Source organism: Corythoichthys intestinalis, chromosome 11, assembly GCF_030265065.1.
Source record: "Corythoichthys intestinalis isolate RoL2023-P3 chromosome 11, ASM3026506v1, whole genome shotgun sequence".
Taxonomy (NCBI): domain Eukaryota; kingdom Metazoa; phylum Chordata; class Actinopteri; order Syngnathiformes; family Syngnathidae; genus Corythoichthys; species Corythoichthys intestinalis.
The window spans coordinates 37474857-37502042 of NC_080405.1; the positions used below are offsets into that span (position 1 = coordinate 37474857).

Genomic DNA, 27186 nt, shown 5'->3' on the forward strand with positions numbered 1-27186 from the left:
AAAAAAAATATGTGCACCCCTGTTTATAAGCCTCCAAGCTCTTAAAGTTTTTCAAACTTTCGTGAGAATAGGCTGATTTTGTGTGGACAAGATAGTTGTAAATATCTGGGTAGCTAGCAGATGTCAGGCAAATATGGCGAAGTCAGCGGGTCGAAAAACATCGATTTAGGCACCAAATATGGATCTGGCGAATTGATAAACTGAAGCTTTTCCACATAACGCCTTTTATGCAACGCATCAAGTGAGTTTACGGCATCCGAAAGCACCGGGTCTTCCATGAAATGCATTATAAATTGCTCGATCAATTGAGACCATTGATAATATGGACACAAAATGACGGACAAGGGGGCGGAACAATACAGCGATCACGTGATTTTGTGACGTCGGTGGGTAGGGTCTATATAAGAAGAATGAACACAAACAATAAAAGGACCTATGCATTGGAAACATTTAGCCTTTTCTGTACTTGTTTTCCAACTTATTCAACACACAAAATACTGTGCTTTGTTCCAGGATATTTTATTTGGCATTACAGAAGATCAGTCGCCTTTTTTGTTTTTGCTCCTTTCACCAAGGCTACAAATTGGAATCAAAACTGACAGCAGCTCACAACACAGAGATGGCAAATGAAACAGTATAGCTCAAAATGACAATTTCCACTGTCAAATGCAGAGCTTCTTGTAGTGTCAACACTAAGTTCGTCATTTACTAAAGAACAAAGCCGTGTACAGCAGCATGTTTGCAATGACAGTTGTAGTATTTATTATACATGATCCATGCGGGTTAGTGCAACGATATTGTCTGGGGAACTACAAGCGCTCTGTGTGTTTGTTATAGATAGTTCTGATTCGATCTCCTCATCGGCTCCTCTTTTATGCGGCCGAGTTTCAAGTGAATTCCTTGATGCTGCTGTTTTATGCATTTCATCATAACAGCAAACAACTTCGGGACAAATGGTTGCCTTGAACTAGATACAAAATATATTGCTTGAAGGGAAGGGAGGCGGGAAAAATAATGCAGCAGCGAGGAGGGTACAGTCAGCTCCTAATCTTCTATTATACTGACATGGTATAAGTCAAGCAGGACATGATGCTCTTATCAGTTTGTACTTGTCGAGGTAAGCAAGACTGCAGATGATAAAGCAACAAAGGCCAAAAAAGCAAAATAAACCAGAACGAGTGGGGAGGCTGCAAAATGTTGACTTTTTGTTTTAGAATATTAGTCAGGAGAGGAATAGTTTAAAACAATACGTTTAGAAGCCACCATCGTTTGCGGGCATTCAAGGGATGAGCGGTCCCAGCCTCAGCTCCACATGGTGCGTTAGCCAAACAGGCTCAGCGGTGGTGTCGGCGCCCTCCTCGCTCGGTCTGATGGAAGCTGTGAGGTCCCGCGAGTCATGTCGCATCTTGAATGTGACGGTGACGTCGCAGTCTTCTTCTTTGCGTGGGATGACTTTGATGAAGAAACCAATCTTGTTGGATTTCCTGAATGCGACCACACTGGGGAGGAGACCGTATGAGGTGAAGAGTTAGGGGCGCAGTAGGAATATTCTGAATGAGATACTTACTCGGGGTCATCCTGGAAGTCCTGGGGTTCGGCCAATTCATCATACTCAGCAGCGGCATCCTTCCCTGCCAGGACCAGCTCTTTACGGGGCACGATGACCTTTAAAACAAACACCATCCAAAACCTCAAGCCTCGTCTCTTTACACAATGCCAACTGAGAGCCTCATCTTTATCTTTGCTGTCTGACAGTGTGTCGCCAACTCTAAAACTAATTAACGCATTTTCGGGCTATAAGTCGTACCGCAGTATAAGTCAGCCACAAAAATACACAATGAGATGAACATTTTCCGGACAAAAAGTCGCACCAGCCCAAGAAAGAAAGAAGAAAAAAAAGTACAATAAAGAGAGGTCGGGGAAATACACAAGTTGTACTGTATAAGTACACGTCCAAGATTTGGGGGGGGGGGGGGTATTTTCATCATAATTTAACGGGAAATGATGCAGAAATGCCTCAAAATTAACAGGAAATGACCCAAAATCCATTTTGAGGCACTTTCTTCTCAAAATCAACAGGAAGTGACCCATAAATGCCCCAAATTTAACAGGAAGTGGCACAGAAATGCCTGAAATTCAATAGAAAGTAACCTGAAATCAGGGTTGTTTACGGAAGCCCTTTTAATTTTTGTCTTTGTCTTAGTCTTTTGGACGAAAATACACTGTTGGCCAAAAGTATTGGCACCCCTGCAATTCTGTCAGATAATGCTCAATTTCTCCCAGAAAATGATTACAATTACAAATGCTTTGGTAGTAATATTTTCATTTATTTTGCTTGCAAAGAGAAAACACAAAAGAGAATGGGAATTTTTTTTTCATCATTGTCATTCGTCACAAAACTCTCAAAATGGGCCGAACAAAAGTATTGGCACCCTTTGAAAAAAACGTGATGCTTCTCTAATTTGTGTAATTAACAGCACCTGTTACTTAGCTGAGGCACATAACAGGTGGTGGCAATAACTAAATCACACTTGCAGGCAGTTAAAATGGATTAAAGTTGACTCGATCTCTGTCCCGTGTCTTTGCGTGTACCACATTGTGCATGGAGAAGGAAGGAAGGAAGGAAGGAAGGAAAGAAGACCAAATAACTGTCTGAGGACTTGAGAAGCAAAATTGTGAGGAAGCACGGGCAATCTCAAGGCTACAAGTCCATCTCCAAAGACCTGAATGTTCCTGTGTCTACCGTGCGCAGTGTCATCAATAAGTGTAAAGCCAATGGCACTGTGGCTAACCTCCCTAGATGTTGTGATGGGAAGATTTCAATGAAAGATTGTGCGGATAGTGGATAAAGAACCTCCACTAATGTCCAAACAAGTTCAAGCTGTCCTGCAGTCCGAGGGTACAACAGTGTCAACCCGTACTATCCATCAACATCTAAATGAAAATGGACTCTATGATAGGATACCCAGGAAGACCCCACTTCTGACCCAGAGACATAAAAAAGCCAGGCTGGAGTTTGCCAAAACTTACTCTAGAAAGCCAAAAACATTTTGGAAGAATGTTCTCTGGTCAGATGCGACAAAAGCAGAGCAGGCATCAACATAAGAGTTTACAGGGGGAAAAAAACGAGGCCTTCAAAGAAAAGAACACGTGCCCCACAGTCAAACATGGTGGAGGTTCCCTGATGTTTTGGGGTTGCTTTGCTACCTCTGGCACTGGACTGCTTGACCGTGTGCATGGCATTATGAAGTCTGAAGACTATCAACAAATTTTTCAGCATAATGGAGGACCCATTGTGAGAAAGCTGGGTCTCCCTCACAGGTCATGGGTCTTCCAGCAGGACAATGACCCAAAAGCACAAGAAAATGGTTTGAGAAAAAGCACTGGAGACTTCTAAAGTGGCCAGCAATGAGTCCAGACCTGAATCCCATAGAACACCTGTGGAGAGATCTGAAAATGCCAGTTTGGAGAAGGCATCCTTCAAATGTCAGAGACCTGGAGCAGTTGTCCAAAGAAGAATGGTCAAAAATTCCAGCAGAGAATTGTAAGGAACTCATTGATGGATACCAGAAGCGGTTGTTCGCAGTTATTTTGTCTAAAGGTTGTGCTACCAAGTATTAAGCTGAGGGTGCCAATACTTTTGTCCGGCCCATTTTTTGAGTTTTGTGTAAAATGATAATGATTCTTTTTTTTCATTCTGTTTTTTCATTGGAAGGACTGGTAGTTTTAAAAAATGGATTAAGCCTGTAAATTGGGATCAAACCAGGCCAAAACCTGATTTAAAAAGCCACTTTGCATAGATTCAATTAGTGTATGAAAATAGGGCTCTTTACCTTCGCCCAACCCCTGAGACTTACCGAACCCATAGGGTTCGATCGAACCCAGGTTAAGAACCAATGATATACAAGGTCAACTCCAACATCGTGATAATACTGACTTAGCAGGAAAAGCAGTACATTATTTTCAAATTAATCCCACCTAGAAGCCACGACCTGTTTGTAAAATAGAAAAGTTGTCCGAGTGTTTAACAGGATGTTCGCCACGCTAAATTTGATGCTAATGCTAACGCGAATGCTATGCTAACTCAATAAGTTACATTTACTCAGCACTTACCTTTAAAGGCTAAAGCAACCTTGCACATTCTCTGTTGCCAAGATAAGAAAACAAATATTACCATGTGTTTCCAAACAAGCAACATAGAGCGCAGCCTAGCTTGAAACACATCCTAAACTCACCACTCACATGAGTGACACGACCCAAACATTGCTACGATTCAAGCTGACATACTTCACGTACAATATGAAAATGTCACATAACGTGAACATACGACAGAAAATACTGCGTCATTTGGCATTTTCATCTCGTTGTCGTCTCGTCCGATGAAAACTGGCATTCGTCGCATTATGTTCTAGTCTCCCAAGCCACGTTTTTAGCTTGTCATGTCATTGTCGTGAAAAAAATTGTTCGTGGACTAAATATTTTCGGTTTTGTCATTGTTGACAAAAACAACACTGCCTGAAATGAAAAGAAAGTGACCCATGAATATCCTAATCTCAAGAGGAAGTCACCCACAGGAGTTTCTCCAAAAATTGCATTTTCTAGGACTAATAATAACAACATGCAGCTCATGTTCAGGTAACATGTCAAAAGTCTTCAAATAACTATAGCCTAAACCAGGGGTCCCCAACCTATTCCACTAAGGCACACTGTGGGTGCAGGATTTCATTCTTACCAAACAAGATGACAACACTTTTTCCCCAATCTGGTGTTTTACAAGTGCAATCAGTTGATTGCAGTCAGGTGTGGCTTGTTTTAGCAGAAGCCTCATTGGTTCAACTGTCTCTGCTGGATCGGCTGGAACAAAAACCAGGACCCACAGTGTGCCTTGAGGACTGGGTTGAAAACCCCTGGCCTAAACAATAGAACATGTTTACAAAAAATCTTGGTGTCTCTCCAAATCACTACCAAGTCATTTAAATTATTTTCAGTATACTTCTGAACAACTAAAACTTTGAAAAATTAATTTGCGGTCTAATACAACAGACATTTCGTGAGCAGCCAGTTCAACTTGGCAGACTGAGTATTTTTGACTGATCGGAGTGATGTCTACCTCTTTTGTTGTCTTCAACAAACGACGTGTAGAAGAATCTCCATCATCCTATTTTCAGCCAGAGCCATATTATGAGCTCTGCGTTCGTCTTTGGTTTTCCTTTGACTTTTTGCTCCACTTAGTTGAAACATGAAAGACGATGGCAAGGGAAAAGAAGAAAAATATCCTGGGGAACTTGCTGTGAAGTAAGTGGACTAACTTTAAAAGGAAAGAATCAAAGATTCTGTCAGTGTCCAAGTACTTATGTACTTGCGTGAGGGTTTTTCTATTTTTGCCTTAGCTTGGTTCAAAAGCAGGACAGTATATTGAACCAGCATATCATAAATAAAGGACTCTGATATTATGATTTCAACTGCTTGTATTGTTTTACTGGCTGTGCTGTGGAAGGATGAACACTGCAATATTAGCTTTTCCTTCTAGCTATCTCACAGCAGACTGATTAACCAATATTTTTTCTCATATACAATCAAAAGTCATTTTAAATGAATTGTCCATCTTAATTTATATGACCGTAATTACTGCCCCCTACTGTTCAAAGGAAACTGTACAACATGCAGACATTATCCAATGTTAGCATCCAAAATGCTTTTAAAACTACAAAGTGTTGTTAATAACGGCGTTACAATATAACGGCATTACTAACGGCGTTATTTTTTTCAGTAGTGGGTAATCTAATTAATTACTTTTCTCATCTTGGCAACGCCGTTACCGTTACTGAGGACGGAAAGGCATGCGTTACTATGCGTTACTATATTGGTCGAAAAGTCTGAGGGAGACGGACTCACCGAGACGACAGAGCAGAGCAGGAGTGGGGAGGAGGCAAGAAAGTTGTGACGCCGAGCAAACGCGATGCTAGGTAGCTCCAATAATACATGTTGTAGCCGATAACCTACAAACTACGCCTGCATGTTATGGTAGATATGGTAGACATGGTAGATATCACATGTGCTGTATATAGATATAACTAGATGCAAAATGACAGACATGGCACTAAATGCGTTAGTAGACAGCCGCCATCTTAAAGCAAGTAGACTTTTTAGGACGGCTCTGTTGTAGAGAACCTTCCTAGCGAACCTGAGTAACTTTTTATCTAAAATACTTCTAAATCAGCAAAATCTTGACTTGAATCTATCTTTAAATGATGAAACAGTTTTAAAACTTTCATATGTCGAAAGTAGAGAGAAGGGAACTAATGCAATAATGGGAGCAACTTTAACAACTTTTAACAGTTGATTCAGGGTAAAGGGTAAATCAGGGTAAAGAATTGGGCTCGGGCCAATTGTACAAAAAACCTTCACAAAAGACTTCACATAGTGTGGCCAATGTTTTTTTTTTTTTTGTTTTGTTTTTTTGAGGAAAACAAAAAAAAAGTAAAAGTAACTAATTACTCTTACATTCAGGTAATTGAGTTACTAACGCAATTACTTTTTGGGAGAAGTAATTTGTAACTATAATGAATTACTTTTTTTCAGTAAGATTAACAACAGTGACTACAAATAATACATTTTTGTTTGAAAAACATAAATTCTGTTTCTCCAGATGGAAGACAGTACAATTAATCCATGTAACCACCTAGCAGCATGACTCCCATCAAAACCAAAGAGTGACTCAGAGCTTTTGAATTAGACCACTGCGTTTTCTCCCTACAAGGTGAAAATATCAGCTTTGTGTTTAATGAAACAGGCCCAGATTTCTCACACACAGCGTAAATTTGAGACTAAACTGAGATTAGGTTATCATTATTTCAGTATTTATACTGGGACTTTTTAGTGGTGCGTGTAAAACGGAGTGATCCTATTTTTTCTTTTCAGGAAAACAACAAAAGGCTTGTTTGTTGAGGGACTGGTATTGCATTGTTATATAAAACAAACCATTTTTTAAACACAACTTTTGTAAATAAATTGGAAAAATAATATACTCACAAAGGGACTGACCAATATTTTACTTTACTTTATACTACAGGTACACCCCGGGTTACGAATGAGTTCCGTTCCTACGCTGGCGATGTAACCCGAATTTTCGTGTAAATTGGAATTTACTCTTTGATTACCCCATATTCCCAAAATAACTATCCAAAAAGTCCAAAAGTATTATATTCTCTTTCATGATGGAGGATACACTGCATTCTGGTGGCAGCGTTGGGTCTGGCTGGACTGTTGCCTTACGACTAAGGAGCAGACTCTTGTCCGACATGGATAAAGAACAGCTGCGGTCTGGTTTGGCCTACATAAGGCTGTAGGATGTTTCACCTAATTTATGTTTCTGTATGCATTTGTAATTAAGTTTAGGGCTACAGTTTACGGAGCTGTGTGGAAGCGATTTGCTATGAGAATTGTAAATACGTTTGTAGCATTTAAGGTAGCGGACTTTTGTTAGGCAAATTAGGGCAATTTAATCCATTAAATTTACATACTGATCAGACAAGATGGACGTTTGAACACCAACTGTTTTTTGTCAAGTGTTTTATTGTTAAAATGTGTGTCATTTTGAACATAAGTGTAACTTTGTGTTACAGATTTACAAATTGTCAAAAGTGAAGGAAGTCAAAAGCTTCAAATACCACATGTGACTTGTTTGCTGTCTGTCAAGCTGAACAACCTCTCGTTTAGTGAGGACAGAATGTTTCATATTAATGAAGTAAAAAATAAGAAACTGTGAGGAACAATAAGGTACTGTTTACGCGATTAATTTTTTTTTTTTTTTAAACGACTGGGGGCAAAATGGTGGACGAGACACCGTCGTAAAGTCGAAATCATGTAGGTCGAGTACGTCGTAACCCGGGGACTACGTGTATAGTATTATTGGGATAATAAAAAGAGTATTCCTATATTTAGTTATTTAATTTTTGTTTGTAATTGTTATTTTATTCATTTTGAAATGCACATATTTAAAAAACAATATTCAAAAAATACAAAAAAGATCAATAATATATATGTATTATGTATCAGAGTTTCCCCCAAAAAAGCTTGTTAAGCCTGATGATTGATAAGACTACCGGCGGCCCACCATGTCTTTGGGAGGGGAAAATAAACATACAAATCCAAAGTTGATAGGAATTTTGAAATTATGGCTATTATGTGATATTACAATCCATTTATTAGCAGTATTAATTTATAGCGTGTTAAATTAATACAATGCAGTTTTGAAATACAGTTTTAACAAAAACAAAAATACAATGCAATTCAGTGCAATGGCAGAGAGCTGGGACAGGTTTGTTCACATATCGACCAGAAGGTGTCGCCACTGCACTTTCAAAAGTCACCAGACGCAGATAAAATATGTACACTTTTTATACTTTCTTTTGTAGCACTGTTTTAGTACGTCGGGCCGCCATGCTTATAAAGAATTGAGGGGAAACCCTGTACAGTGGTACCTCGACATACGATCACTTCGACACACTATCTTTTCGACATCTGACGTAAAATTTGACTCGCCATTTGTTTCTACATCCGACAACATGGTCGAAATACGACGATTTAGCACCGCAGTTTTCTCGCAAGACAGATACATGGCAGATTTTATTGAGAAATCAAAATGGGTTCCAAGAAGGTTAGTGTAGGTGATGAAAAAGGGGAAATGGTGACGCTTACTATTGAAATGAAGATGGAAATGATAGAAAAATGAGCATAGTGTGCAGGTCCGTGAACTGGCTCACCAATACAACCATAGAATGTCTACGATCTCGACAGTCCTCCTCAGACCTCGTTCGCCAGTCATTGTAAGTTGAGGAGACGATTATTATTGTAGTAACATCGCCAAAAAAATCGCCAGCTTCGTCGAGTTTTTAAGCATTTATTTCAGAACTTGTGCAACACAACACGTCTACTGTCCACCACAGTTGACGCCAACAACAACATTAAAAGAGTAAGTAAAATCTCTACCGCACCTATCTCACTGTCACTTCAGCAACACGGTACGTTCAGGTACAGCATGCAAAACACATCTGCCACATTAGAACATGATTCTTTACATTATTACAGGAATTATTGTATTATTATTATTCCAATTTTTATTTATAATTTGTTTTGCCATGTGTAATTACCATTTGTAATGGTACCAGCAGTATTTATTAAGGAATAACGGAATTATAATGTATTCTTATGGGAAAATCCTACTCCACATATGACCATTTCGACTTACAAATAAGGTCCTGGAACGAATTAACTTCATATGTAGAAGGACCACTGTACCGGTATATGTAATCATAAATGAGACCTGGCGTCCACATATGTGAACATCACGTTATAGGTCAACACTTTAATGCCAACTGTTTATATTGTGGCCTGTGATCAAAAATGTAGTGGACAACAGGGGTTTATGATTTAGTTTTAACTATAAAAAATAGTCACTTTCTCTTAGAAGGGTTAACAAAAAATCTACCTCATGAATGAGGCAAATGTGCTAATCACTCATGCGGCCCACTATGAATCCCTAATAACTGTCAAACAACAACCCTTCACATTGCAAACCCTGCAGTCTGACACCATGACTGATGTTGCTGCATCACCTCCCAGCATAATAGTGCAAAATGAACATTTCACCCGCTGAGTCATGAGCAAACTAGTAGACTGCACAGGTCAGCAACATCATGTCACACCTAGAGATGAGCCAAGTCCCCCGTCCACCTTTTATTTTTGGAAGGGCTAGTCAATGTACGCAGTTGAGCACGGGGCCCTCCAGGTGTTTGAATATCAAATGAAGCAGAAAGTCAACCACACACTCACTTTGGCCGCAATGCGACTAGAAATGGGTCAAGCTCGTGTTTTGGCCTGGAGCTCTGACTTATCTAGTCAAGGGCTGTGACGTCACCACGAAAAGACAAACAGGCTATCGGGTCAGGCCGGACCTCTTAGTGGCCGCCGGCGACACGCAACTCAGTGGACCGTCCTCAGATGGGATCACGATGCCAGTCACTGTTTCTGTGACAGCTGACAAATTGAGCTCAAACTGGACCTGACTCCCCTGTGAGATGAATACTGCCAGGTCCAGATGGACCATAACACATTCTGCCACATGCATTCAGAAGCTGTCTAGTGGATTTTTCTTCCTATGGAAGATAAAAAGAAGACAAAGTGTGCAATTTGTAACCACTTTGTGTCCGTCTTTTTTATTTTTTGCCAAGCTCTTGTACCGCCTCAGGAACAAATACCTCCCATTTTACTCACCTCCACAAACCACTGCGCCACTATTAAAGAAAGGTTAGCGTATATTTTGTGCATCAATGCCAGAGGGAGTGGGAACTGCGGTAACATTTAATTTTAACAGCTTTTAGATGACAACTACACACATGTATTATAAACAAAGCACACAACTGAGGTTGGAATTCCCCAAATAGAAAGCATTTCCAAGAACTATGAATATTTGGATTAGCGCAGCAAATAAGATCCCAAAGCACCAATAAAAGCCAAATAACTATTTTTCTTCCCCATCCTCGCTCATTGGCCAGGTAGCCCTCTACTGCGTCGTTTTCCAAAAGCTCTGCTGACTGCTGGTGCTGGCGTGAATAATTCATTTCAGTCACAGAATAAATTGAGACCAATTACCAAGAAACAGGCCCCCAAAGACCTGCCAGTATATCACAACTGGCTGTTGTATTTTGTTGTTTCATTACATTTAAATGTACTGTACCTATTACTGTATTTTACGGACAATTAGTGCCATTTTTTGTTATAGTCTGACTGAGCTAGCAACTCTCAGGGTCAATTTGTTTGTTTTCCACTGACTAACAACAAAAGGGCTGAAGAAAATTAGGAAATCACTCAATTCAGAGGCAAAATAAATATTCACAGTGATCCAGCAAACACAACTAATAATTTGTTGCGACACACCTCTGGCTTTTATAAAAGCTCTGAGGCATGGATTTAATGAGTCACAAACAGTGCTCTTCATCAATCCGGCTTGCGCTTTGCATATTTGAGCCCAGTCATTGACCATTTTCTTTAAATTCCACCCAGATTTTGGACTATTTGCAGGCCATGACTTGACCTTACAACTAGGGGTGTGACAAAATATCAAAATGGTGATATATCGTGATACTTTGTATCTCAAAAAGTTATCGATATGCTCCTGCCAAGAATCGAGATATCGTTTGAAAAAGGTGTCAATTTCTTTTGTATCTCAAAAAGTTATCGATATGCTCCTGCCAAGAATCGAGATATCGTTTAAAAAAGGTGTCAATTTCCAAAAAAAAAATAAATATGAACCAAAAAGTGGCTACCAAAATATTCCACCATAATAGTGTCTCAGTTAACTCTAAGGCTGCATTGACGGTGCTCGACGGCCAATCCATTTAGACTGGGAACGTTCGTTCATTCGAAACCAGATCATTCACATTCATTCTGTCTGATTTTCAGGGCATTTACAGGTCCTTGCTGTTCATTTTAGGGCATGTACAGGCCATTTCCTGTTGAGCTTAAGTCACTGCCTATTCATTTGGGTGATTCCCAGGTCATTTCCTGTTCTGTAACTCAAAATAAACAGGAAGAGACCCCTAAAATACCCCAAAATCAACAGGAAGTAACTGAAAATCAACAGGTAAATGACCTTAAATGGCCCAAAATTGCCTCATTGCCAGGCATTGGCTGCCACCGACCGCCATAGACGTTCAATCCATTTGAATGTTCATTCGCTGCCACCCTCCCAGTTCAAATGGGTTGGACGTTTACTAGTGATGAACTCATTCCAATTCACAGCAGAAGCTTGTTTTTCTGTTTATTAGTTGTTTGTAGAATATCCTCGAATGATTTCCTGACCAATGTATCGCTAATCGTTGCATCGCCATATCGTCAGATCATCGTTATCGTGAGCTTTGTATCTCAAATCGTATCGTATTGTATCGTGAGGTACCAAGAGGTTCCCACTAGTACTTACAACAGTGTGTTCGGTTTTTGCTTGATGGCTAGATGCATTATCATCTATAACAGTGGTCCATTGAACCCAAGGGGATCGGCGAAGGTTAAGACACACAGGGCCCCCCTTTTTATATGCTGACTAAAGGCAAAGTGTCATTTTAGATTAGGTTTTGGACTGGTTTGACCCTAATTTACAGGCTTCATTCCATTTCTTTCAACTGCTAGCTCTCTATGTAATGGGAGGAGAAACTGGTTTGCTCAGTGGAAGGTTGACTCGCACTTGCTATGAGGAAGTTGTAACAGACTTACAGGCAGCGTGGATTGTGCAGATTAAAAAATGAATAAATAAATAAATGAATACAAGTTTTGGGTTATTTTACGCCATGAAAATGGTATATGATCCAAGGGTGTGACAATTAAATGGGGAACTGTCTGAAATGAGCTTAATCTCATTTTCCAACGTGAAAATCAACAGTAAAAGGCAAAATTCTTTGTAGTAAATTTGAAGGAATTTAAACAGGAATTCACAAAGATATTAGGTTTCTAGCTTAGCTATATCGGTTTTCAATTTGAAAAAAAAATTACTTTATTATTAATCCGACAGGTTCGTTTAGTGCAGTTGTGGAACTCATGGGCTTCGGTACCTTTCGCAAGGTTCAGAAAAAGAAAAATGTTAACTGATGGGATAAAAAATGTCTCCAAAATGTCAACACAAACATGCATTTATTCAAGTTTTGACTATTATATGTTACGGCAGGGGTCGGGAACCTATGTCTCGCGAGCCATATATGGCTGTTTTGATGAGCGCATATGGCTCTCTGCGATCCCCTCATCTTAATGTGGAACCCGCCGGCTCGCTTGACATGAACCAGCTATGATGAGCTGATGTCGCATTTGCACATTAATCTTGTACACTTCAAATGTGCGTCACAATAATATGCTTCAAGTCTGGTCGCGCGGAAATAGGCGAGATCGCCTCGTGCGTTAAGTCACCACTCGGCCAGCGGCGGGGTCGGCCCCTCCCGACTCGATACCTAATGAACTGGAGTATATAAAAAATGAAAGGGACCTGTGTGATACCCCAGGTGACATAGGCGCTTCACTTCCGTGACTTTTTGGACTGTCAAATTGTCGCCACTCAAGAAACGACCACTCCAAAAGGCTCTGCCTGTCTTGGCCACTGTTACTGACGCGTACCCCTGGTCGTCCCAGATTGTGGTTTCCTAGTCCAGGAAATCTACGCGGTGCCACACCATGTTTTTTATTTGTCATTTTCCTTGTGGTGAGTGCACAACTGCACAACGATTGTAACAACCCAAGTAACGATGTCAGACTTTCTTTGTTGTTTTCTAAAGATTTATTTCAATCGCAACTAGGCGACTGCTCGTAAAAGCAGAGCGTGACCACCCTCTGCCTCCCGTGTAATGCATTCACGAAAGAAACAGTGCTTACAAAACAGACTCGGACAAGCTGGCAAAAGAACATAGAATATACAGTGTGTGTTTAGATACATACATACATGCAAATAGACACACACTGTATGGCTCTTGGGGAATCACATTTTAAAATGTATTGGGTTTTGGCTCTCTCTGTCTAAAAGGTACCCGAATCCTATGTTACGGTATTGCTCTCCATTTTATTGTTATTATTCTCATGTGTAATGTTTGTTGTTGTAACTTAAACTCCAGTGTGACCTATACATACGTTTTTAAGCAGAGAGAAATAAATACGGAATCACTCAATATGGAATAAAGAAATTATAGAATCAACTTTCTCTGATTGTTGGTTTCATACCAGCTTAGGTTAATTTCCCTCTTCGTTGTGCATTTTTTGACTGTTGAGCCCTATATCCAGGTGCATGTTTCTGAGTATGAGTCTGAAGATGGTTCGGCTGTAATACCTCTGCAGTGCTGTTGATGTCATCAGGGTCCTCCTCATCACAGGAAACCAGTGTCACATGGGTGACATTCTCCACTGGGTTGGTCAGGGTCAGAAGCACTTGGCTCTCCTATCGTGACAAGAAAGTCAAGGTTCAACTCACATCGCTGATGCTATCTGGGGCCAGTCATGGAAAACCCACGAAAGCATAGAAATGCCACTGAGCAGGCACGTTGAGTATAAATGATGCATTTCTAACATCTTATTAGAGATACTGACCTTCATGTGGCGCAGATTTGGAATGGACATAATTCGCACTTCAGGGATGTAACTCCTACAGGAGAAAAGGGAGAACTATATTTATTGCTCATTATAAAAAACAATTACAAGAGTCATTAAAAAAGTGCAAGGTTTTTCATTTTATGTGAAAATGAAAAACAACATATGCTAATAGAAGGCAATGGGGGAAAAAAATGACAGCCCTCGGGTAAAACTGCAAATAAAAGCATTTTATCAGGAATAAATAAAATCACAATAGCCTGGACAAAGCAGCAGCAAAAACAGGCTCAGTAAATTCTAATTATACAAGCTAACAATATATTAGTTAAACAATATTGTTAGCGTTTACCGAAGTCATTATAGTAGCGTAACCTAAAGAGACAGTGAACAACAGGTGCATATTGAATGTGTTGATCAGATAGGTGACACTCACACAGCCACCAGGTGAATTTTAAACTTGATGGAAGTTGGATTGAATTCAGGCTTGCTCAGGTTGTGCTCACATTTCTAAGGGTGCCAAATAGAGAAGACAAAAAAACATGAGTATTAAATTGATATCAATCCTGAAGTACAAGCATTTCCCCCCAATGGGAAGATACCGTTGGAAAACTCTTCTGTCCATAAAATGAAAAACATTGGCTTGATTGTCATTTTCAGAGGTTGAAGTATGCGTGAGTATATGTGTTCACATTTTAGGGACGACATGTGTCTGTTATTAAACATTAAGCCACATTAAAAATTGTATCGGAGCCCGATGGGGCTATTTTTGAAGCATCATGATCAGATCACTACACTTTTCACATTTGTTTTTCGCACTGTTGCGCTTTTCTGCTTCTGTAAATCAAACCACTTGGAAAACATGTACGCTGTGTGGGACTATTGATTTTTAGAAACTAGTGGTAGTAACAGAACATCATGTTATATCTATAAACAACATTTCTCAAGGAATTACCAGAAGAGCTCGCTTTAAAACGGAAAAAAATAAAAAAGATTTGTCATTTACAGTGGAATCACCAGACAAAGTTAGCCACAGCATTTTTTAAAGTGTTTTTTTCTATCATATTGATATTTTGGTTCTTTTGTACAACAGAGTTGTATTATGTCTCTTGATTTTGAACTTTTTGGGATTCATATACTTATTATTAGGGATTTCCCGATCGCATATTTTTGCACCCGAGTCCAAGTCACCTGATTTTGAGGATCTGCCGATACAGAGTTCCGATCCAAAACTGATTTTTTTTTTTTTTTTTTTTTTTTTAAACAATAGTTCCAAATATGTTACTGTCCCACTGCGCAGTCTTCATTATGTGAATTATTTTTAAACAAGAATAATGTAGAAAAATGCTCGTCTTTATTAAATGCTTCATTGAGTGAGTCCACTCAAATCCACTCACGCAGCTGAGAACATCCTCTCACTTAAACAATGAGTTGCCACAGCACACTTATAACTGGGCTGCAAGTTTAACGATTATTGACACATTTGTGGCTTTGATCGTAGAGTTACCAACTTCTCTGGTAAAATCAAAGCTACAAACCTGTCATTCATCGTTAACTTTCAGTACCAAAAGCAAGCTGCACTGGACAGTTTGGCTACACTGCTTAGAAGGAGGGAGGGCGTGGCGCTGTACGAGCATGAAGCAGAAAACCAAATCTTTTTAATTGAAAACCCAATATTTTTCACCCGATTCAGACCCTCTGAAAAAATGACGCTATCGGTCCGATTTCCTGTTATATATTATGTAATGCATCTTTTTATAACCTGTTTGCATTATTTTTTAATTCATTCCCTCCCAGCCATTTTCACCGGAGCAACCCCCTACGCTCCCGGCCGTTTTACTGGATTTTGACTGATTTTGCAACGCCCACAGAAAATTCTGTTCTGTTGCTATATAAATGGTAAATGGTGTTATACTTATATAGCGCTTTTCCACCTTTCAAGGCGCTCAAAGCACTAACATGGAACCCACCAAAAGAAAGACTCTCTTCTTTCAGCAGGAAAAAAAGTTCATATCTTTTTCCATTCTTTAGATATTAAGATTAGAAAATAGCTTAGTTTGAGCAATTTTCCAATTTCTGATGAAAAAAGAGAAATTGAGCTTTTTGTAGAAGCATACATTTCAAACATAACTAACTTTGACACAGCTATTTTTTTGCTTTTGTGCAGGGGTGCACATAAGTGGCCCGCATGCGCGCATGCGTACTGGACGTAGACAAACGTGCTGGCCCTCAACGGCTTCCATACGCTTTTGCGTACTGATTACTGACCACTGTATTTGCGGCGGACACAAGAAAATAACTTCTCAAAATGTCGAAAAGGCAGGCCCCACTGAGTAATTATTTCCGTGTTCCCCCACCCCCGTCAAAAGAGACAGACGCCAGAGACGTCACCGGAGCTACCGGAAAAAAAGGACTTTTGCTGAAAAGTGGCTGCAGGAGGTACCATGGCTAGAAGTAAATGATGCTCGTACGGAAATGCGGTACAAAATGTGCCGTGAGAATCCCAATGTTGCTGATAAGAGCAGCGCATTTTATGTAGGGTCAAAGAATTTCAGCCATCCAAACTTTGAAAAGCACGAAAAAACAGAGCATGTGGCAATTAAGCAAACTATCGAAAATCGATGTCAGATAGGACCCCACACTTGCTGCGGCTTGCTCCGCCCTGGAAATTGTATCCGCTGAACGGTGGCCAGACTCAATTGCTGGGACAGCGGTGAGTCTGGTGTACCAGGCAAAGTGACCACTACCTCATAACAGAATCCCCCTAGGGAATTTGTGTGCTTCAGATCGTTCTGCACATTTTTCTCACACTTCTCATACTTCTTCCAACTTCCGTTTCCTGACTATTTCTCTTCATTCATTTCCTTTCAAGGTCTGATATGAGTTCTTACCAAATGCGCTACTGCCCTCCAGTGGCCAGTTTTAGTGCTTTAAAATGGATTTTGAACGTTGTGCATTGGAGCGAACTTGCATCAGAACCTAGAGATGTCTCTTGTGAAAAAAAAAACTGTAAAAGACGTATAAATACACTTTTGGGACACTGAAACAATTAAAAATAGGACGTATTTATACGTTTCTGGGAGTAAATGAGATAATGGTCTAAAATATAGGTATCAGATCATATTGGCAAAACATATACAAAAAAATCAGATTGGATGAGAGGTCAAAATATGATAACAGATACCAACACAGACACACAAAATGTGCCCACGAAAACACAATTTTTTTGTTTCGACTGCCAATTAAAGTAAGTCTGAGACTCCTTGACAATAGTAAAATTCATGTACCGGACTGGCAACAGTTGAGAATCAATGATACATAAATTATTGAACCCAAGCTGTTCATTCATACGAACCCTGCAGCGCAGTGAGCGCTTCATCAGGAGGTGTTTGTGCCGCGGGTGCAGCTGCGAGGCTCCTGCGGGCTGGAAGTCTGGCTGCAGGAGTCGCTGGCGCAGTCGGGTCACTGGGAAGAGGAAACAATGATGTTGAATCATGTCAAACCACTGTGGTGCGAAAATTGTAGCACCCCTAAACCTCTGAATTCTACTGGCAAAATAATCAGAGAAGTGTATAATCATTATTGAGTAGAAATATTACCCTCTGGCAAGCAAATGGGCCTTGTGTAGCAATCTTCAGGCAGAGGCTCCACCTCATCAACAGCCTGGGCAGGCTCGATGGTTATCTCCCGCTGGTCTTCTCCCTCTTTCAGGCTGCAAAACAAAATGTCCAGCTATATCGACAACTTGTCAAAATATTGTTTTATTGGCACCCATTCATTCGTTTTGGTTTACTTGAAGAAAACCCAATAGGCAGCACATCACAACTGTGATTCTGTCAACATGAATATATCAGAGATTAGCCCTTTCAAGTCCCAACATTCATGAAAATGCAACTCACGAAAGACCAGCCAGAGTAGAAATGGGCGCTCCAGACCTCTGACGCTGCAGTCGTGTTCCAAGGCCGTACTTTTCCTGCATGTCAAATCAATGTAAAATCAGCATCACACATTTAATGTTTTCAACACAAGTGAGTCTGAATCTCAAGCTACTTTTTCCCTATTGGCTACATTTAACGGAAGGCGTTGCGGAAATTATTAATTGATTTGGAATGTCAAGAAAGTCAAAGCCAGGGAAGCCATTTATTTACACAGAAAGACAGGAAATGCCTTTTTGTGGAGAACAGGAGAGAATCAACTGAATTTGTTGCAATATTGTCTTTGTTTTCCAATGTTTGCTTTGATTAGCAGCCCTCTTTCTTTATAATGATGCATGTTTTTTTTACTGTATGGGCTGTCCCATAAAAATACTAAATCATTTTCAAGTGTAATAACAATTCTCTCAGAAGTTATCTCTCATTATAACAAGATAAAGAAAATGAATTAATTCAATTCTGTTTTTACCCTTATAGGGCAATTCGAAATATAGCGTCCACATACGTGGACATCACATTTTGGGTCATGCAGGCTACAATATTTGGTATACAATTGTGACCTACGTGACCCAAAATGTGATGTCCACATATGGGGATGCCAGGTCTCAATTACTGTTACAAGTAGGTTATGTATTTGGTTCCTAATGTCTGTCTGTATGTTTATGTTACAGATAACCGAAGAATGAAAAAAGGGTCTATTAGAAAACTTGCAGGATAGGTTTAGAATATGTAACGCAAGAGGTTATTAAATTCTGGGGTCCTGAGGTCAAAGATCACAGAGATCAAAGGAATTTAGAAATAAATAGGCTAAACTATCAACTCAAATTTGTAGGGTTTAGTATATTTTATTTAGATAACAAAGATATGTCTATTTGCCATCTATTTGTATGTAAGACGACACTCAAAAGCAGACAAACAAGCGTGTGCCGTCTGCATTTTCCATAAAATTCATCGACATCCAGTGCTGGCCAAAAGTACTGGAATCCCTGCAATTCCATGAGGAAATGCTCAATTTCTCCAAGAAAATCATTGCCATTACAAATGCTTTGGTAGTAATCGCCTCATTTATTTTGCTTGCAATAAAAAAACACTAAAGAGAATAAATAAATTTAAAAAATCATTGTTATTTTACACAAAACTCAAAAAATGGGCCAGACAAAAGTATTGGCACCCCCCAGCCTAACACTTGGTAGCACAACCTTTAGACAAAATAACTGCGAACAACCGCTTCTGGTATCCATCAATGAGTTTCTTACAATGCTCTGCTGGTATTTTAGACCATTCTTCTTTGGCCAACTGCTCCAGGTCTCTGAGATTTGAAGGGTGCCTTCTCCAAACTGCCATTTTCAGATCTCTCCTCAGGTTTTCTATTGGATTCAGGTCTGGACTCATTGCTGGCCACTGTAGAAGTCTCCAGTGCTTCCTCTCAAACCATTTTCAAGTGCTTTTTGAAGTGTGTTTTGGGTCATTGTCCTGCTGGAAGACCCATGACCTCTGAGGGAGACCCAGCTTTCTCACATTGGGCCCTACATTATGCTGCAAAATTTGTTGGTAGTCTTCGGACTTTACAATGCCATGCACACGGTCAACCAGTCCAGTGCCAGAGTTAGCAAAGCAACCCCAAAACATCAGGGAACCTCCACCATGATTGAATGCGGGGACCATGTTTTTTTCTTTGAAGGCCTCATTTTTTTCCCTGCAAACTCTATGTTGATGCCTTTTTCCAAAAAGCCCTACTTTTGTCTCATCTGACCAGAGAACATTCTTCCAAAACGTTTTTGGCTTTCTCAGGTAAGTTTTGGCAAACTCCAGACTGACTTCTTTATGTCTCTAGGTCAGAAGTGGGGTCTTCCTGGGCATCCTACCATAGAGTCCCTTTTCATTCAGACGCCGATGGATAGTACAGGTTGACACTGTTGTACCCTCCGACTGCAGGACAGCTTGAACTTGTTTGGATGTTAGTCGAGGTTCTTTATCCACCATCCGCACAATCTTCCGTTTAAATCTCTTGTCAATTTTTCTTTTCCGTCCTCATCGAGTGAGGTTAGCCACACTGCCATGGGCTTTACACTTATTGATGACACTGCGCACGGTAGACACAGGAGCATTCAGGTCTTTGGAGATGGGACTTATAGCCTTGCGATTCCCCATACTTCCTCACAATTTTGCTTCGCAAGTCCTCAGACAGTTTGTTGGTTTTCTTTCTTCATGCTCAAGGTTGTACACACAAGAACACAGGACAGAGCTTGAGTGAACGTTAATCAATTTTAACTAGCTGCAAGTGTGATTTAGTTATTGCCAACACCTGTTATGTGCCACAGCTAAGTAACAGGTGCTGTTAATGACACAAATTAGAGAAGCATCACATGATTTTTAAAAGAGTGCCAATAATTTTGTTCGTCCCATTTTGGGAGTTTTGTGTCAAATGATAACAATTTATGTATTTTTTTTTCATTCTCTTCTGTGTTTTTTCATTCTAAGCAAAATAAATGAAGATATTACTACTACCAAAGCATTTGTAATTGCAATAATTTTCTGGGAGAAATTGAGAATTATCTGACAGAATTGCAGGGATGCCAATACTTTTTGCCAGCACTGCAAGCACAATAGAGGTACAAACCATTTTTTTCTAATATAAAAGCAAATTATGACATTTTTGCCAACAGCCTGTACGATTATTTTTCAAAATGATTTTATAAAGGTAAAATACTTTCATACAGTATTTTTGACCTCCTGACACTGATGCGTTTTTTTCTCCCCTGCTAACCCACACAAAAAGGCTCCACTGTGTGAATATCGTATTAGCACAAAGCACATTCATGTGATCTGTGAGGTCACACATTAACACATGAGAGATGAAGACTACATTACTGCAAAAAAGCAAATACAACTCACCACCACGTGAATAGTATGTTGCTGGTTGGGGTCAAAAACAAAATATCAGGATGCATTAGCAAAGAAAGGGGAGAGAATAAAGATGCATGAAGAGATTAAGCAAACATTATGTGACATGCAACAGCAATACACGCTACAGCTGAATTGCAATTGTCAGTAATCACAATTTAAGTGTAAAGGCAGGCTGGTAAATTGTTGAGCTGTTTGTCAAGCACTTCGTTTTTTTTTCTAGTTTAGTTTTGATTAACACGACTGTTAACTTTGGAGTAATGCAAAGCATTTTGCAAATTATTTTGAGGTAAATGTCACAGTTTCTATACAAGTACTCGTAATATAGTTTTGAAAATGGGAAAAGCTTACCGAAAAAGCTAAAGGCATGCACTGTCGTCTCCTGGCCAGCTTCTTACGGTCTCGCTCCTGCTTCTCTCTGTGAGCCAGCTGTTGGTAATACTCCATCAGCTTGTTGATCTGAGGGGACATAAGATTAACACTAGTCAGGGTTTCCCCCAGGAGTTTTTGAAGCTGTGGTGGTGGGCTGCATTGGAGTAGAACAGCCTCACCATGTCGTGCCATGGCGAAATTTCATCCTATCATGACATATGAGATTTTTTTTTTTTCCAGAAGAACCAAATACACGTTCTGGAGTGGCCAAGTATAAGTCCAGACTTGAACCACATTGAGATGCTGTGGCATGACCTAAATACAGCCATTCATGCCAGACATCCCAGGAATCTGAGTGAACTACAGCAGTTTTGTAGAGAAGAATGGCCAAGATTAGTCCTGATCGATGTGCCAGACTGATCTGCAGCTACAGGAAGCGTCTGGTTGAAATTATTGCTGCCAAAGGGGAGTGGGCGGGGGGCACAAAATATTAAATGTGATGGTTCACTTACTTATTTTCCCCCTTCTGTCATTGTTTGCATACTGTCCTCATTAAAATATGAAAACCTATAAATGTTTGGGTGGTTTTAGTTAAAGCAGACACTGTTTTTTCATCAATGTGATTTTGACAAAGATCAGATCACATTTGATGGTGATTTTATGCAGAAATGTGAGAAATTCCAAAAAGTTCAGATACTTTTTCATACCACTGTACATTACCCTACATATTAATACGATTTCTTTTTCTTGTAGCAATAGTACAACTTACATCTCGTAGTCCTTCTTTTTCCTTTTATTTGGCCCAAATACGTACTACATTACCACAATAATAGTTCTTCTGTTAACGAACCCATTTCAAAGAGTAGGGGGAAATTCTAATAACCATGTAAAGCGTTTTACTAGTTTTGGTGACAAGGTCAAGTTTTTTTGTTGTTGTCTTACTTTGCTTTGCATTTTGCTTAGAAAGGAGAGGTATGATAGTCATTTTTCCAGAGTCTCAGAGCTCGCAAAACTTGAAAAAAGGGCATTTATCAAGGTCTCGTCGCGGTGATTGCATATATCCATCCGCCAAAACAGTCTGATAGCACAGATATAAATACACCTGTCCCTCTGCTATTGGATGCGTTAACGTTAGTGCGGCGGCACTCTGAAAATATAGCAAGGCACGTTGGGCCTTTTGGCCCAAATTCATTCAAACTTGCCATTTTGTCTAAGACGGCCATCCACCCCTCACTTTGGCCGAAAATTCAGATCCAAAATACTGTAATGCCCCGGATGGGGGGGGGGGGGGGTCGGTATTGGCTTACTAAGGATGCAACCATACTGTTTTATATTGAACCGTTCGATACGCCCTCTTCGATTCAATACGCAAAAACATTTGATCCAAATGAAAAGTTCCCAAAAAGTATTTTCCGAATTCATTTTTGTCGTCTCTCTCGTTAAAATGTCCGGCGCAGCTTTTCCTAAAAAAAACAAACCCTGCCGCTAGCAGCCCCCTTCCTCAACTCCTCCCCCAAACCGCATGAAAGGTGGGAGCTACGGTGCACGCGGATCATTGCTCGTGAGGAAAGACATAAACTTATGGAGGCGGCTTGCCGGCTTCAATATCGTACAGGTCCGTTGTTTAGCAGCATTTAGGCTGCGATGTTATGCTATTCCCACTCGTACATATTAAAGAACGGCCGTCTATTCGGATACGTACACCAAAGACCGCAAATACATTGCTGCCGTGTTGGCTGCGACGATTAACCTTGCTTTGACCTCAGACAGGTCAAGACTGTGGGTCACCTCACTCACGGTTACATGATGAACAATGAGTGGCAAATTAAGAGCCCTGTACTTCAGACTCGTCTTGCTTATGAAAGTCAATGCTGGTGTTGTACAGTAATGAGCAGACGTGACTTTTGTGGCTTTTGTTAACTTTTTTTAATCTCCGACAACGCTCGCACGCACAGTAGATATCATCAAATACCAACCTAGATGTGCTACGTTAGATCCCATGCCATTGGCTGGGTGAGCCGAGAGTGATCATGGGACGCGTAGTCCATATACTACATTGATGAATAAAAATTTTTTTTAAAAAACGCCATGACTGAATGGAAGCTAAGCAGGCCAAATCAATCCATACCAGTGACTATAGATAATGCTGCATATATTGTTAATTCAGTAAGTAACATGAATTGATTCGGACCACAAATAGGATGTTTATCTCATGTGGTAAACCTACCTGCTAAGAGAGTAATAGCAATCCACAGTATGCCCCGCCCCACTTTACAAACAGTAAAGATTGTTCTCAGCACTTTTCAGTAAGTGCTGAAAGTAAGAAGTAAGCACATAAATATGATGCACTATAACGCATGTTTATATAATGGAATTGTTATTTTTGCCATTTAGCAAAATAAAAAAAACATTTAAAAAATATATATATTTTTTTTTTTGTTTCAGAGCATTAAATGTATTGAATCGAATCGAAAATTGTGTCCCTCGTATCAAAAATCGCACCAAACTGTGACTTAACTGTATCGTTGCATCCCAAATGGCTTAACCACTCCCATTCTCTCCCATTCTTCCAACTCGCGTCCCCCTACGTCACAGCTCCCCAGTCCGATGATCTCTTAAGGTCGTGCATAGTTACGGACATTACAATACAAAATGAATAAGTTGCCACTGGACCCTTCACACTAGGCTGCTCCTAGTTGGAAACAGCCTTTAAAAAAAAACATCTCATTTGCAAGGCGTTGCTTCTTTTATTTTGGTGTGGCGGTGCGCCACAATCTTTATATGTATATTACATATGTAGGGGAAACCCTGTTAGTTTTTCATAGGAAGATGGCATGCGAATTGATGAATGATATAAGACAATGTATCAGGATCACAACTACTTAAGCATTACAAAATATTAGGAGTGGTTTATGTGAGCTTAAGTCGACCATCCAAAATTTAACACCACTGAAGTCCATCAATTTGGTCTTTTTAGTAAAAAAATACCATAAAACTAAATGGATATGCTTGAAAAAAATCAGCTTGTGAAACTCTCAGCTGCGTGAGCATTAACTCCATCTTTTGTGAATGTACAACCATTTTCAATAACGCTTTTCCCAATTTGGCTTTTTAGTATTTGGGAGACTATCCCAATTGATCTTAGTAGAGTGGTGGGATAGCTCAGAAATTATAGTACAGTTCAGTATGTGTCTACACATACTGTATTGACACACAATTGTTCACGATTATCAATTTAGGAACCTCATATTTGATTGAGATGCTTATAGTATTTTTGACAGAAAGAAACTGACTTCTCCACCACAGTTTCATGAGCAATTATGAACCCAAATACAAAGATGTATGACTTATTTTCTTTTTTCACATACTAGTTCGGCCTTTGTGGAGGTCTATTATATACTTAGTTGACTGTTAGTTATACATGGTCAAGGATGAGTTAATAGAAGAACAAATATTCTGGTGGCATGAGACTTTTGCAGCACAGAACAACAGATGTTCAAAATATATGTTTTACATTGTAAAAGATTCTAATTCGTATCCCTATTTTTGGAAACATTTTAGTAGAAAGGAAGGGAAAATGATCTTTAAATCTGAAAAAAAATAAAAATACGAGGTCAGTCAGTGCCCTAGAGCAGATAGTCTTCAACCATGAAGGCTCCACTGTACACAAATACAATCTAAGCAGCTGATTGTTTCAAGGATTCAGCCACAGACGTCTACTCAGAACATTAAAACATGTGACCCACCTAAGGCAACGCAAAGAAAGGAAGGGGAACATACCCGCTGATTATGACAGTTCTCAGGCTCCTGCCACCCACCACTAGCTGTAGAGAGGGGAAAACAAAATTGGATTAAATCAGTTTAAATATAGGCACCGTCACATTTGATATATTACATATCAGTACTCACCCACTGATTTGTCAGCCATTCCTACATCCCTGGAGGTCCAGCGGCAGAAACCACAGGCTAGATAGTATGCCTTTTTCATAGCAGTCTTGGTGGGATCATCAGGCAAAGGAGCCGGGATGTTCGTGGCCCGAGTTGACAAGGTGTGCATGCAACATGGGCAGTCAAAACAGTTGGCACACCTGCAAAATACAACAGTGGAGGAATTTAATTGAGGAATTGTTGCCAAAAGATTAATTTGAAACATTAAAAAGCCTCTCTTTATTTCACCTGTTCTTTTTCAGTTTAGCTTCTGCGGAAGGCATATTTTCTAGGCAGCTTGGGCAATAATGGGAATCAACCTGATCAGGAAGAACAATGGGTAAAAATGAGTGTCCAGTTATTTATCCAGTATGTTGACGACCTTAAGGACATTAAATTTGGTTAACATCTTGGTACATTTTGAAACATATTAATCCCCCCCCCCCCCCCCCCCCCAAAACATAAAAAAAAAAAAAAAAAAAAAAAAGTATCGCAACCATATCAAGCCTGGGAAGGCATAAATCAACGATTAATTTTAAGCTTAGGGAAGCTGAACTTGGCCTTTCAGGGTGGGGTGTTCGCAAATAAGAGTTGAATTTTCCAAGCTCTGCTCATAATGAAAATAGCATTCGGTTGTGGGATGAAATTATCGATGTTCACTGCAACTTTTATAAACATTTACGAGTGAGTTCATTGAAGATTAACATAAATAGAAAGAGCTAAGTTTAGTTAGCTTAAACGCCCATATACGAAAATGCCAAGTACAGAAGCGGAAGTTACAGTGCTTACAAAGAGCCAATCAAAAGAAAGGATTCCGTATTTGACAGGCTTCACAGCCACTCCGTGCAGAAGAAAGCTCCCCTTAACCCCGCCTATCATTCTGACCAGCTAGCAAGCTAGAGACAGAAAAGCTAGTGCGTCAAAACCAAGAGAAAACCGGATAACATACCTCGTGAGACACGCATTCCAATGAACGTAGCTCGCTACAGTAACGACAGAAATATAGCTGGGATAGAGGAGCCCGAATCTTTTTCTCCCCGCGAACCAGATAGACGACTCTATCTGGCTGGAGAAGAGACGCCATCTCTACACTGTCAGACTTCCACGGTCGCTGAGGCTGTGTCACTCTGCACGGTCGTGTGAGCTGCACTGAAAGCGAGTTTAAAGGCGACTCCTTTCGGAGACCATTGGAACTGAATCCATATTCACAAATTATTAGACCTCCCTACACGGGAAAGATGGTTTTCCAAAAGACTTCACTAATGAAGGAAAATGTTTTGAAATATTTTTTTTAACATTGTTTAATATTAATACTTTAACTACAACTTTCCCCATTGCGGGCTCTCTGCAATAATATTACTCATATTAACACGTGGACAAAATTGGTGATAAAAATCTACACAAAACTATTTTTCTAAAATAATTTTATGAAAATCAATCAGCAATTTCTTATGCATTTCGCTTCGACAGATTTATACGGAGCCCCTAAGAAAAAAGACAGAAAAGAAAAAAAAAAGTTGACGTTGGAGAAAAAAAAAAAAAAAGTGCCCTGAATGGGACACGGAAGATTTTTTTTCTGTTGAAGCAAAAAAAAAATGCCCGGAAAAAAAAGTTAAGGTCGAAGCAAAAAATAAATAAATAAAGAAAGAAATTAGGCATTTTTTACGACGGAGGATTAGGGCCTACGACGGAGGATTAGGGTCGTACGACGGAGGATTAGGGCCAAATCAAGGAGAGAAAAAAAAAAAAAAAGAAAAAGGACGACGAGATTAAAACCGTACTGGTACTACAAGACTAAACTCATTACATAGCGTAACCGCTACGCACATTACGTACATGTACCGTAGCTGAGCGCTACGACGAAGCATCAATATAAAGCAATCTATTGATTATAATTTTATGTAGATGAGCCAAAAGATAACGTGTTTCTTTATTT

At 39.8% G+C, this 27186-nt stretch overlaps 1 protein-coding gene across 2 annotated transcripts; it reads right to left on the reverse strand.

The window, feature by feature from the left end:
• On the reverse strand, positions 1–26390 carry dctn4 (dynactin 4). 2 transcript variants are annotated; one of them, XM_057850572.1, is made up of 14 exons: positions 26200–26390; positions 25500–25570; positions 25233–25411; positions 25104–25147; positions 21303–21410; positions 20943–20963; positions 18015–18088; positions 17715–17827; positions 17471–17580; positions 14552–14625; positions 14119–14173; positions 13862–13969; positions 1568–1665; positions 2–1499 (listed from the first exon to the last, which is right to left on the reverse strand). In XM_057850572.1, the coding sequence occupies exons 1-14, from the start codon at positions 26332–26334 to the stop codon at positions 1280–1282; spliced, it is 1410 nt and encodes a 469-aa protein (XP_057706555.1). In that variant the 5' UTR covers positions 26335–26390; the 3' UTR covers positions 2–1279. The 2 variants fall into 2 exon arrangements, with proteins under 2 accessions (XP_057706556.1, XP_057706555.1); XM_057850573.1 differs by lacking the exon at positions 20943–20963 and having other exon boundaries at positions 1–1499.
• Between the last annotated feature and the right edge of the window lie 796 nt (positions 26391–27186).